This window comes from Lagenorhynchus albirostris, chromosome 3, assembly GCF_949774975.1.
Source record: "Lagenorhynchus albirostris chromosome 3, mLagAlb1.1, whole genome shotgun sequence".
Lineage (NCBI taxonomy): Eukaryota > Metazoa > Chordata > Mammalia > Artiodactyla > Delphinidae > Lagenorhynchus > Lagenorhynchus albirostris.
This window is the reverse complement of record NC_083097.1, coordinates 43,136,126-43,148,889: the sequence shown is the minus strand read 5'-3', so window position 1 is coordinate 43,148,889 and position 12,764 is coordinate 43,136,126. Positions and strand designations below refer to the sequence as shown.

The 12,764-nt window shown below is 41.3% G+C and overlaps 1 protein-coding gene across 1 annotated transcript in view; it reads left to right on the top strand.

Annotated features, from left to right (window-relative positions):
* Nucleotides 1–12,417, top strand: part of ANKRD55 (ankyrin repeat domain 55) — a 100,984-nt gene extending 88,567 nt beyond the window's left edge. Inside the window, exons 9-11 of the mRNA XM_060142965.1 lie at nt 1,132–1,772; nt 9,459–9,551; nt 11,983–12,417. Coding sequence (XP_059998948.1) covers nt 1,132–1,772; nt 9,459–9,551; nt 11,983–12,104 — 856 coding nt within the window. The 3' untranslated portion in view covers nt 12,105–12,417. The remainder of the gene's footprint in view (nt 1–1,131; nt 1,773–9,458; nt 9,552–11,982) is intronic.
* Nucleotides 12,418–12,764: the final 347 nt, after the last annotated feature.

Here is a 12,764-nt window from a genome sequence, read left to right as displayed (position 1 = left end):
CTAGTAGTATCAGGAGTCCAGAAGTTGTGTTTAATATTTCAAAAAGCCTATTGGAAGGTGAAAGGAGGATAAAAATATATCACAGGAATAAAGATTCATTTATACACTGTGTGACCTGCAGAAAAAAAACAAAAACAGAAACCATTCATTATATGCTGCCAAAATGAGGGGTGATTTTTTCAAATTACATATTACAATATCTCACTCCAAAGAATAATGTTGCAATCTGGCTTTTAGGGCATGAACACAGTCAGGTTTCATCATTAACTCGTACCACAGAAAGCATTAAATCAATTGTGGCCTCAGAAGAGAACAACACAGAATTTTCCAAGGAACAAAAACAGAATAGTGCCTCAGGGAAACTCTCCACACAGGAAGAGCCAGCCGGACAGCTGCTGACCGTTTTTTCCTTTAGAAATTGCCTGCTCATTGGGCATTGCTCATTTTCTTCTCCTGCCACGCCCAACCTCTGGAATACACACTTCCTCTTCTGCAGCTGAAGCCCAGACAAAAGCTTCTCTCCTCGGCTTCCTTTAGTACACTTTTTCAATAGGAAATTTAGTAAAAGCTCAACAAGAAACAACACACAAACAGCGTAAAATGGGCAGGCTTCCTATCAGAGCTCTGCCCAGATCTCCTGGGATCCCTTTCAAAGAAAGCCTAAAATCACACTCCCCCGACATCTGCAACCTCCACCCTGCTGCTGCTAGTTGAAGCCTGAAGGCCAAATGTACTCCACATTTGGCCTTCATCTCTTTGACTTAAAGCTTGCACTCCTACTGACTGTCCTTAAGAAGTGAGAACAGTAATACTTTGAGGTATTTTCAGCTTACTTAATCCCTGGGAGAAGACAAATTTTGAAAGGATAGTTCCTGAGGGAGCAGGTGAAATCTAACTAAGAAATGTTCTAACTGGACAGAGAACTGACCATGGCAAGGAAGGGGATGGCCAAGGAGGTTGTGAGTAGCTCTTGCACATCACCTTTGACTTGAGAGGGCTTCGAGTGTCTGTGGATGATCTCAGACGACCTGCTCAGGTGGATGGAATAGAGGGACGTCTGTTGTTTGGTTACTGCTGGTGTTTCCACTTCCTGCCCTCACTTAGCATCCTTGTTATTTTATATTCCCGTAGAACAGAGCCTACTCGACCCCTTCCTTCCCAGAAGAGTAGACCCCAGAAGAAGGAGGGACGATTCAGCATGCTCAATCAAATCTTCTGCAGGAACAAAAAAGAAGAGCGGAGGGCCTATCAGAAAGATCACTGCAGGGACTGGCACAGGGCGGAGCCCACCTCGGAAGTTGATGACATCATCACCACCTTTGACAGCAACATGGATACCAACTGCCAAGAACAGCCTGGTGATCAGGTGGCTATGGTTGACTTTAAGAAGAGGACCTCAGAGAATTCAAAATATCACTTGCCAGAAAAGAAGCCTCTGGCCCATAAAGGACTTCCGCCAATCAGAACGCAGAGTCTCCCACCCATCACCCTAGGCCATAACTTCCTGACAGCCTCCCAGGGGGCCATTTCCCATGCTGGCCTGAGCTCTGGTACTCATCATGCTGCCCAGCAATCTCAGAAAAGCCGAAGTGAGCAGGATTTATTGAACAACAGAACTGGCTGCCAGGTATTGCTAGATAACCAGGTGTTCTATAAAGCTTGGACTGTGTCTTCTTCTGATAAGCTGCTAGACAGGTTGCTTACCGGCAGATCCAGTCACCAGGAGGTGTCAGGGCCGCCACATCTTCCTCATCTACATAATCCTTCATCAGGTAATGTCCCTGCTTCCTTCTTTCTCATTTCTGACAGATTCTATACAAGAAATGTGTTATGTAGTCCTGGGTTAGGAACTGGAGTGACAGTAGGTGGCCTAGAGGACAGGGTCAGAATGGAAATGGGTGATTAGGCTACCTTTTGCCCTTGAGTGTACTGGATTCAGGATTTCCAGGCTATGGAAACAGTCTGCTTTTCCACCTCGAGAGCAATCATCAAGTAAAAGTATGTGCCTTCTCATCTTATCTCATCGTAGCAGATATGTGGTGACTGGCAGATTAGAGCAGGAATATTACTATTTCCACTAGCAAGTATTCTTAAGCAGGGATACTTGGCAATATCACCTACGAGGGGTTGATTTGTTTGTGTGATTGTTTGTTTTTAAATCATGTGTTCGATGACCACTCCAGGACTACTGAACCAAGATCTTGGTGAGGCAAAAGGGAAAATGGCAATGCCTTCTATGTATACGCGTAGAAAGAGAACACATTCACACATGTGTGGCTCAGGTCTCCATACACACCAAAGGGTCACGTGGCAATTCTCCCTCCTGCCTCTTGCCCCAGCTACCGAGTGCCCCTCATCCAAAGCTATGTTATTAATTTTTTGTTTACCTTCCAGAGATATTTTATACATATTTAAATATATATGTATATATACATTTTAAATAAGTGTATCACACTAAAGAATCTATATTTTTATACACATGCAAGCAATATATACATACCTATTTTCCCATTTAACATTTGTGTTAAACAAATGTATCACACTAAAATTTTTATTTCTCTGTTAACGGCCCCCAGGTGATTCTGATGTATACCAGAGACTAAGAACTATTGTTCTAAAGCAGAGGCTGCAAAACAACTTCCAAAATCAGTTCATTACTAATGCAGTAATCAAGTGAATTAATTACTAGTATTTAAAAATCATGAAGTTTGACATAAAAATTTAAAACTCCAGCTTCTCTTGAGAAGTTGAAAAGTCTGGCAACACTGAACCCAAATTTCACTTGGCAGTAACTGCCTGGATCTGAGTAACCACTATCCCCATAGACATCACTTGGACATCACTGTCCCCAGTTCAACCCAGTCTGCACCACTCTCCTGTATCTGTCCGTGGAGTGTCAGTTGTTCTTTATCAACAAGTTTCTGTTGTTGTTTTTCTTATAGTAGGGTTAAGAGGAAAAATGATATATTGCTTGAACCATGTTTCTTTCAGAAGTAGAAAAATGAAAGCCCAAGGGGGCTATGTATATTTTAAGTAGAGGAGCACAGTATATCTTTGGAAATAAGGAATATTCCTTCCCGTTTAATATGCAGCATGAGTCTGGCTCTCCTCACTCATCTTCATGTTCCTGATGCCTGAAACCTGTGAGGTAGAGTATGGCTTCCCTCATACATATTTATATGTTTTTAAGCACAGGATAGATAGGAATAAACACATGAAGGCTATTTCCTGAGAAAAACTTCCCTCAAGATTTTACTTCCTCCACTAAGCACTGAAGCGTGGGTGGTTTTTCCTTGTGTTCTGCAGAAGGGTGAGGAAGAAAAGATACTGATCTGCTGTCTTTGACACTTTGGTGGCCTCCAGGGCCTTGACTCAGCCTGCTTTCTGGAGTTAGTCCTGTCTTGGCTAATATCTTCTTTTTGAAAATTTTTTGAAATTTGTGAAAGTCTTGTTCTTTTTCTGTTCCCAGGACATCCTTGGGCTGTCTTTTCTATATCAGTTAGGATTGGGTTCATCTGCCTGTAACAGAAATCCAAAGTAACAGTGGCTTAAACAGCATAGAAGTTTATTGCTCTCATATGAAAGTAGTCGAAGGTGATGGTTCCCAGGTGCTTGGGGAATCCATGATCACCAGAGACCCAGGCTCCTTCCATCTGTATGCTCTACAACTTAACCTATGCCTTTCATCCTTTGCATCACTGCACATTTCATAATGTCTGACAGAGCAGGAGGAAGGAAGGGGGGTGGGGCGGAAATGGATGTCCGCCAGCTGAATTAGCTCCCATTAATAAGTTATCTCCCATAAATTCCACAGTCTGCTTCCATTTCGTTGGCCAGAACTTTAGTCACATGATCATGCCTATCTGCACGGGAGACTGGGAATCAGATCCTTTTAACTGGGCACATGACCGTCCCTCCAAAATTGGATTTTTGTTTCTAGGAGGAAAAAGAGAATAGATATTGGATAGAGAACTAGTAGATTCTGTCACATGTGCCATCTAAAACCTTCTATATTATTTAAAATAAAAAGAAATTCAATAAATTGGTTTGAGGATTTGTTTCACTTTTCCAATGAAGTAACTTGAAAAGTCCTATGGGGCAGAAAAGGAGAAGCAGAATTCTCCAAGGGAATGTCAAATAATTAGCCATGCCTGTACCAAAGCATTTATTTTTTCAACCAATTTTTTTTTTTGTAGATGTTGGGGGTAGGAGTTTATTAATTAATTAATTTATTTTTGCTGTGTTGCGTCTTTGTTTCTGTGTGAGGGCTTTCTCTAGTTGTGGCAAGCGGGGGCCACTCTTCATTGCGGTGCGCGGGCCTCTCACTATTGCGGCCTCTCTTATTGCGGAGCACAGGCTCCAGACGCGCAGGCTCAGTAGTTGTGGCTCACGGGCCTAGTTGCTCCGTGGCATGTGGGATCCTCCCAGACCAGGGCTCGAACCCGTGTCCCCTGCATTAGCAGGCAGATTCTCAACCACTGCGCCACCAGGGAAGCCCCAACAACCAATGTTTTTGAATGCTGATAATAACTAGGAGCCATCCTAGGTAACTGAGTCATGACAAGATAAACTCCCAAGAATCTTCAGCCTATAAATGGACTTTAAGGTACATGGATTTGCTAAACTGATTATACAACTCACTTTAAATTGATTTTCTTCTCATGTTTAGATACAAAATCATAAGTTTTAAACGGAAAGGACCTTAGTTCTTTCACTCATTCTTTAATGGATAATGTCTTTAAAGGATAATGTCTATTATCCTGATTTATGAAGAGGCAGCACATCCAGTGGTTAAGAAAGGGATTTTTTTTTTTTTTTTTTTTTTTTTTTGGCTGCACCACACGGCTTATGGGATTTAGTTCCCTGACCAGGAATCAAACCTGGGACCATGGCAGTGAAAGAGCCAGCTTCTAACCACTGGAACTAACAGGGAATTGCCCCAAGAGAGGGATTCTAAAGTCACACTATCTGGGTTCAAATTCTGACTCTCTCATTTACTTGCTGTTACTGAATCTCTCTGAGCCGTTGTTTCTTCATGTCAAAAATGGGAGGAAATACCTAACATGTAGGGCTGTGAGTTGCTGTTAAGATTAAACAAATTGATGCATATAAAATACTTAGAACAGTGATTGAGCATAGTACTATACACACATACACATTTGTGGGGTTTTCTTTTTTTTAGCTATGTGTCAGGCCCTATGCTAAGCGCTATGCCTTAGAGACAAGCTACAGATGACCTTTGTTTAAAAGATGATGACATTTAAGTAAATGTGCTAGTCAGCTGCCTTTTTGCTCTCAGATCTAGGCTCTTCCCTCCAGCTCTACTTTGTATCTCAGGAAACTACACTTCCCAGGCTCCCTTGCAGCTGCTTCCAGGTACTTTTGGCCAAGTACCAAGAGGCGCTGGCAATAGAGTAAGAGCAGGAGAAAGAGGAAAACAAGTGTAGTTCTACACAGTGTCCCTCTGCTTCCTATGGATTCTCCAACAGGGCTTCCAATTCCTCCCACTTCCTCCACAAAGCCCCTCACTCTGTGGTTCTGGCTCCCACTAGCTTCTGAGCCTTGGTGATACCAACTCTTCCCCTTATCACTCCAGCCTAGAAGTGGTTGCATCTTCCTGCTGTGGTTAATCTCTGGATTGTCCTTCTACCCTGTCCTCTGGCTTCTCACCTTTTCCACCAACCAGTATAACCACCTTTCTGTATGAAATTCCCTCTGTTTCAAGGCCTAAAGAAGTCTCTATTTTCCTGAATGAGCCCTGATTGATAAGGCAAGACATGTCATCTCTCTCGGCTACAGTTTTCCTACCCTCTGGATACAGAGTCTGGGACCATTTTGTTTCATGAGGCCCTTTCCAGTTATAATTTACATGGCCTAGAATCTGCTCAGTCTTACAACTAATTGTTCTGAATATGTCACTAAGGACATATTCAGAACTTGAACCCAGACCTCCTAAATAGGAAGTTATCCCATGGCAATGTACATATTTCTCTCTTTAAGTCTCAAAGTCCAGTTTGTTAGTATGCTTACCAAATTACCTACAATGTGATTTTCTTAGAAATTACACTGTACTCCCCAAAATAAAAAGATTTCTCTCTGCCTTATAGATTTTATTTTTGTGAATATTTTTTAACCCAATTTGAGGTGTTGTTTTTAGAACTGCTGAAGCTTCCAGAGTACAGTTGGGAGGGTTCACTTAAGGGCTTCAAGTTGTTAGTCTAGGCAGGTTGAAACTCAGTAGATTTCTACACTGAGCTCCCGTACTTGATTTGAAACCTAAAGTAGCAAAGCATTTGGATACTATAAATCATACCACAGCACCACTGGCTTGAACTTGGATGGCCCCTTTTCTTTGGATTTTCTCTTTCCCCACCCTGGGTTTAGTAGAAATAATATGGGCTAGCAGTGATTGCTACCGTTTGAATTCCAGGCAGCTAATGTCCTCTGCTTACATCAGCAGCCCTGAACATTTAGCTCTAATGATTATTGCTTAACATTTATTGAGACCTGTCACTGGGCTAGATGGAGAGAGATGCGGGATGAGGCACTTAACTTAATGAGGGAATTTGGAGCACATCAGCTTAATTCATTGAGAGCAGCTTTCAGAGAAAATTGAACAGAAAGCTCTGTGGTGTTTGCTACCAGCCTGGTTATTTGCAGGCTATAACAAGGAAGCTAACAAAGTGTTTGCTTCCTTTCTCCCTCAAGAGAGAACTTTCTTCTCCAGAATTTTCTAGAGTATCCCCCCAACAACGCACTCTCCTCCTCAGTAGGTAGGTCTGATGCTGTGACCACCTCTGTTTAAACCCATCAGAAGCTTTGCATCTTAACAGGACGAAGGCCAGATTCTTTAGCTGGCAAACAAAGTCCTCCCAACATGGCCTGGCCTCACTTCCCATTCTCAACTTCTGCACCTCCCGTCTCAAATCCTTTCCTCCCACCCCCCATCCCCTTGAACAGTTCCAGAATATCTCTCAGTTCCTATACAACTACATACCTTTTTACTCTATGACGTCTTTGCCCATGTTATTTTTATCCACTGTGTGCTTGACAGATTCCTACAATCTTTTAAGAACCAGCCTAAAACTTGCCTCCTATGTAGAAGTTACCCTGACTGCTGTAGGAGGTGTGACCCATTTTTACTATCCATCATAAAGGAATATCTCTGCCTTATTAAGCCTCCTCTGGGGCAGTGAACCACATACTTCCCCTTCAACAGCACTGCTGGAGAGGAATTTTTATCCCCATTTTAGAGATGAAGAAATCGAGGAGTAGAGTGGTTAGCCCACCGGCCTAAGGTCACAGAGCTTGCTAGGAAGTAGCAGAGCAGATGTTCAAGCGAGGTCTATGGGATTCAAGACACACTGACCTCTGATAGCCTCACAGCACTACTCATGGCCTTCAAAAGTACAACTTTACCTGTCTCTCTTCCCATCAGCCCCTCCTGAGCACCTTGCCTTTTTATTCTAAGACAGTGGTCCTCAACCCTGTCCCCACAGGCTGGACACTCCCTGAAGGTGCCTGCAGCACAGATAAGAGAACTTTGGACTATGCACATTCTGCCTTGTCCTTCAAAACTGAGCAAAATGCCAGTGTGGAAAAAAGTTTAACTCTCCTCCCACCTCCTCCCAAATCACTGCTGAAGTCCTTCTCTGCCACTTCTCCCATCCTATCAATATTGCTTTGGCCCCTAAGGAGGCAGGATAGTGTGACACTTCCCATCATGTGATCTTGCAGACGATTTAGAACTTCTCCAAGCCACAGTGTCCTCATTTGTAAAATGGGGATGATAATAGTCTCTATCTCACAAGGGAAGGTGATTGTTAGGATTAAATGAGACTATGCCTACAGCAGTTAGTCTAGCCCTTGGCAATAGTAAGTGCTCAATATGCATTATCCATAATTATCATTATCTCATTTTTGGTTTTGCAAATTTCTGCTCAAGTGTTCATGGATGAATAATCACGTATGAGCTGATATGGGTTTTATTGTAATTCTACTTAGGAATGTTTTCCTTTAAATAATGGCTTGTGAGGTTATTTAACCTTCAGAGTTCAAAGGAATAAAAATATAATGGCAAAATGTCCACCAAGGAGACTAGAAATTTTGCTTACTATTCATCAAATGACATCAAATGACACTGCTCAGATGACTGCCCCTGCAAATCTACCACTGGACTCACCGAAGCAGATGGGAGGTGGATCATGGCTAATGCTTTTTTACCCCTGTTCTAAGGACTGCTTTACCCAAACAGAAGACTTAAACCCTATGAGTGTTGCCGTAGTGATTCTGGTTCCTACTAGACTACTAAACAAAAAGATCAAATGAATACGTGCCCCACTGTCCAGGAGATCATGTTAAACATGCCACAGAGTAACACTGTAATAAGTGCTAATGTTTATTGTTTACTCTATAAGCTAAATGCTTTACCTTCGTCCTCCTAATCTTTATGACAACTGAAAAAGGCAGATAAAATTATTTTCAGCATTTTACATGTGAGGAAATTAAGATTTAGAGACAGAACATCACTTGCCCAAGTTGGGAATTAAGCCTAATCCCGTCTGACCCCAGAGCCCAAACTCCTATTTATTATACCATTTGGTCAACTTGTTAAATGGACTTAACTTCTGTGTAGTCCCTTCTATTTTCAGGTGTTTGGAACATCCATCTCTTGTAATCAGTCATGTGCTAGTAAATGTTTAATAGGTGGCTCTTCAGAGAAAAATCAGTACTTGCTGATTTCCCTGATGTAAATATTCCCACCATGGCTGATGTCAAGCCACCAAGTATGATGTAAACCAGCTCACAAAATTCCTGAAAATTTAAGAGCTGTTATGCATAGCTCCAGATAACTCTACTGGTCATCTAAATTAGATCATCCAGATCTCCCAAGTGCTTTCACTCAGCTCCCATCTTCTAGATCAGTGTGTCTCAATCCTGGATTCACAACAGAATCACCTGGGAGCTGACAAAACTCTGGCATCCTATCCCAGCCCCAGAGATACTGTGGTGTTTAGCCAGAGTAGCATCTTGTTTTAACTCCTCAGATAATTTCTCTGTGCAGCCAGGAGTAAGAAACATAGCTCTAGAAGAATATATCCTACTCATCACCCACTCATTCAACCCAAATTGACCAATATGTGATACACTAATACCCTATGTAATTTTTCAAACTTTTAAGTTTTGTAGAGTGCATGGCCAACTGTGCTTGTTTATAAAATTGTATTTAAATAGTTTACTCAAGAAATGATTTCTGATACCTTTTCCTTTCATTTAAACAGTGACTGGCATGTGATAGAAACTGAATATGGTAGAGCTATTAGTATTTTGTTGTTGTTGTTGTTAACATCATAAATTTCATGATCTATAACAACCTTTATGATTCTTTTATCCATTGGATTTTATAATTTGCCCTTGGTTGAGTCTCATATGATTGATGCAAATATGTTTGTCCCCAGGACAAAATTTTCAGCATCTCTCCCCAAACAGACCTAAAATCTGGGATCTTCCTTTCACCCGGAACAACCTGGCTCCCCTACCAGACCAAAAATGTAAGTATTTTGAATTTTCCTCAGCTTCCTTTGCAAAGGTTAACACTGTTAACACGTCTAGACAGGGCTAAATGTTATTTTGGTTTACTTTCATTTTTTTCAAGAGAACATCAGGCGCCCAACCCTGTACATTACAGGAAAATAAAATAGAGACAGTCTTCAAAGCTTCATCCAACATGGTAATGCTTGTTTAAAAATAAACTCCCTCCCTTGAGGAACTTTTGTGTTTGGACTATAAAAACAATAACAGACGTTTATTTTGCTATGTACTATTTAATGTCTTTAATGCTTTAAAAATTCTTCTCTTAAGACTGGCTTCCTGACATTTACCTGTCAGGAAAAATTTAAAAATTAAATTTAAAAATTTAAAAAATTCTTCTCTTAAGACTGGCTTCCTGACATTGTTTTCCTTACTATGTTGGACAGATAGAAATGTGTCTTACCTCTGCACTCACAGGCTAATGCATTCCTAAGCAGAAAGGAATAATCAAGTAGATGCTGTTCATCAGTTTTACTGTTAGCGTTATTTTATGCAAAACTTCTCACAATATAAACTGTTAATATATTCTATTCACCAAGTGATCAAGTTTGCCTGTGCCTAAGTATTATCTGGGGTCCTTGTTATAAAGGGGATTCCTGAGCCCCATGCCTAGAAATTAGGAGATTGTAAATCCTTATATCTGTACTCTGAGGCAGTAGAGATGAGAAAACTGAGTCCAGAGAGGTCACATAACTTGCCCGTTATTTAGGTAGTAAGTAGCAGAGCCAGAAGCAGAATTACAGGATACCGAGTCAGCTGTCACATGAAACAGGTGATACTTATTGGATTTTTTTTTTTTTTTTTTTTTTGGCTGCGTTGGGTCTTCGTTGCTGCGCTCGGGCTTTTTCTCTGGTTGCAGCGAGCGGGGGCTACTCTTCATTGTGGTGCACGGGCTTCTCATTGCAGTGGCTTCTCTTGTTGCGGAGCATGGGCTCTAGGCACGTGGGCTTCACTAGTTGTGGCACGTGAGCTCAGTAGTTGTGGCTCGCGGGCTCTAGAGCGCAGGCTCAGCAGCTGTGGCGCACGGGCCCAGTTGCTCCGCAGCATGTGGGATCCTCCCAGACCAAGGCTCGAACGCATGTCCCCTGCATTGGCAGACGGACTCTCAACCACTGCACCACCAGGAAAGCCCCTACTCACTGGATTTTAATTTCCTTCCTTCCTGTTCTTCCTATCCCAACCCAGTCTTTTATAACATGTACTCAAGCACTTGTGTGCACATACACACACACACACTCTCTCTCTCTCTCTCTCTCTCTCTCTCTCTCTCTCTCTCTCCCCCCACATCTTCTTAATTGCAGAGGTTAGATGATTTAGAAGCTGCCCTATTTAAGACAAGTTCCTTAACCTTTCTGTACTTCAGTTTCTTCACTTAGCTTATAAGAGTAGTTCAACCTGATAAGACTGTTGAGAGGATTAAATGAGATAATGTACATAAAACCCTTTGCAGCTGTTTGCACAGAGTAAATATCCAATATATTTTTTGTGCCCCAGGCTACAGTTCAGATGGGACAAAGCGAGAGTTCTAGAACCCTTTAGGTACAACCCTGTCTTCTTTCAGATAAGGGAAGGGAGAGGTAGAGATTTGTCCAAGGTCACACACAGAGTTAGTAGCACAAACCAAGATCTCTGCCTTGACAGATTATTTCCTTTGCCCTTACTAATTTGTCTAAAGGGAGAGTTTTGGATGGTGTGAATTCAATCATTGAATGAAATTCAAGTCTGACCTTGTCTTTAAGCAGAAATGTAGTCACAAAGACATCTGATTGTCTTTGTAGTCACAAAAACATCTAACACTCATCTAAATGTAGTCACAAAGACATCTAACACTCAGCCTTGAATCCTGGTGTGGCTTGGGGAAGCCAAAGTAATGGGATTTTCTTTGGCAGAACCCAGGGGCTTTGCTTTTCACAATTAAATTTAAGGAGACGGGAAGATAAAGATCTTTGATCAACTGTAGCTCTATGAAAACGAAGTGGAAAGGTACAGTGCTTTTCCTAAAAGAAACCTGAGAACCTTTTGACTTTTGCATAAAAGCACAGTACAAACGTCTTGGGGCTTATTTAGAGCCTTGTGCTGACCTGGCCATCAAGGGCTACACCACCCTAGGAAAAGAAGGCTCTGCTAGGCATGAACAGCCTGATCATGTTTTGATCAAACTTGGCCCCACCTTGTATCTGTGCATATTTGGCATCCCTGACTACATGTGGTAAGCCTGAATAGATAGGTAGATAGATATGGCTTTCTCCTGCAGTTTAGCTCTCCCCAAGAAAAGCTTCTTAGAAGGGCCTCCATTCCTTCAGAAATAACACAGTTCTACTGCCATCATTCCTTGTGAGACTCTGAGAGATGCAAACCTTGAAAGTTTTTCATTCTATTCTTTCCTCCCAGTTCTATCTGGAGAACCTCTATGGACAAACCGAGTGCTTCCTGCTATTCCAAGCCAGCGGGGACACAGCCCACCAGCTGAAGAGAGTGAAAACTCTGCCAGTTCCACCAATGATGAAAATTAATCAGTGACTGTGGGTCACTGATTGTAAAAATATAGATTATATATATTTTCAACTGTCAAAGGATAAGATCACTTTGTAAGAACAAAGACTAATTTAGTAAATTGCATTCTATAAGCCATTCATGGTTTTACAACTCAAAATTCTTTGTTCCAAATAAGCACTTAGAATCTTTGTGCATATATTGTGAGTTTCCATGACCTCTACATGCCAAAATAAAAAGTCACAACATGTTATCATCAGGGAAACTTAGCTGTGTTTGGTGGCATGTTTGCTGGTTTTTTTGAATGATTTTATGTTTTTAAAAAATGTATGCTTTGCTGAATAAAAAAGAAAGCACATTCCATACATGTTTTTTACATTTATTGCAATTCTACTTTGGACTAACAAAACTTAATTAAAATTAAATTAGTAAATTTCTTTAATCAGTCAGTGTTTATGGCTTTTAAGTGTATAATCATCTGCAAAGTATTTTCTAACATTGTTAACTCCTGGCTAGAGCCCAAATCACTTAACAATGTTTATGTATCTTCTTTGTTATTTGATTATTTCCACCTATTGTCACTTTCAGATATGATTGATTGTTCTGATACTGAGAAGATCATGTGAGTTGGAAAGGTCTACATCCTGCCCTAACAGAATGAAATAGACATTCCTCATACA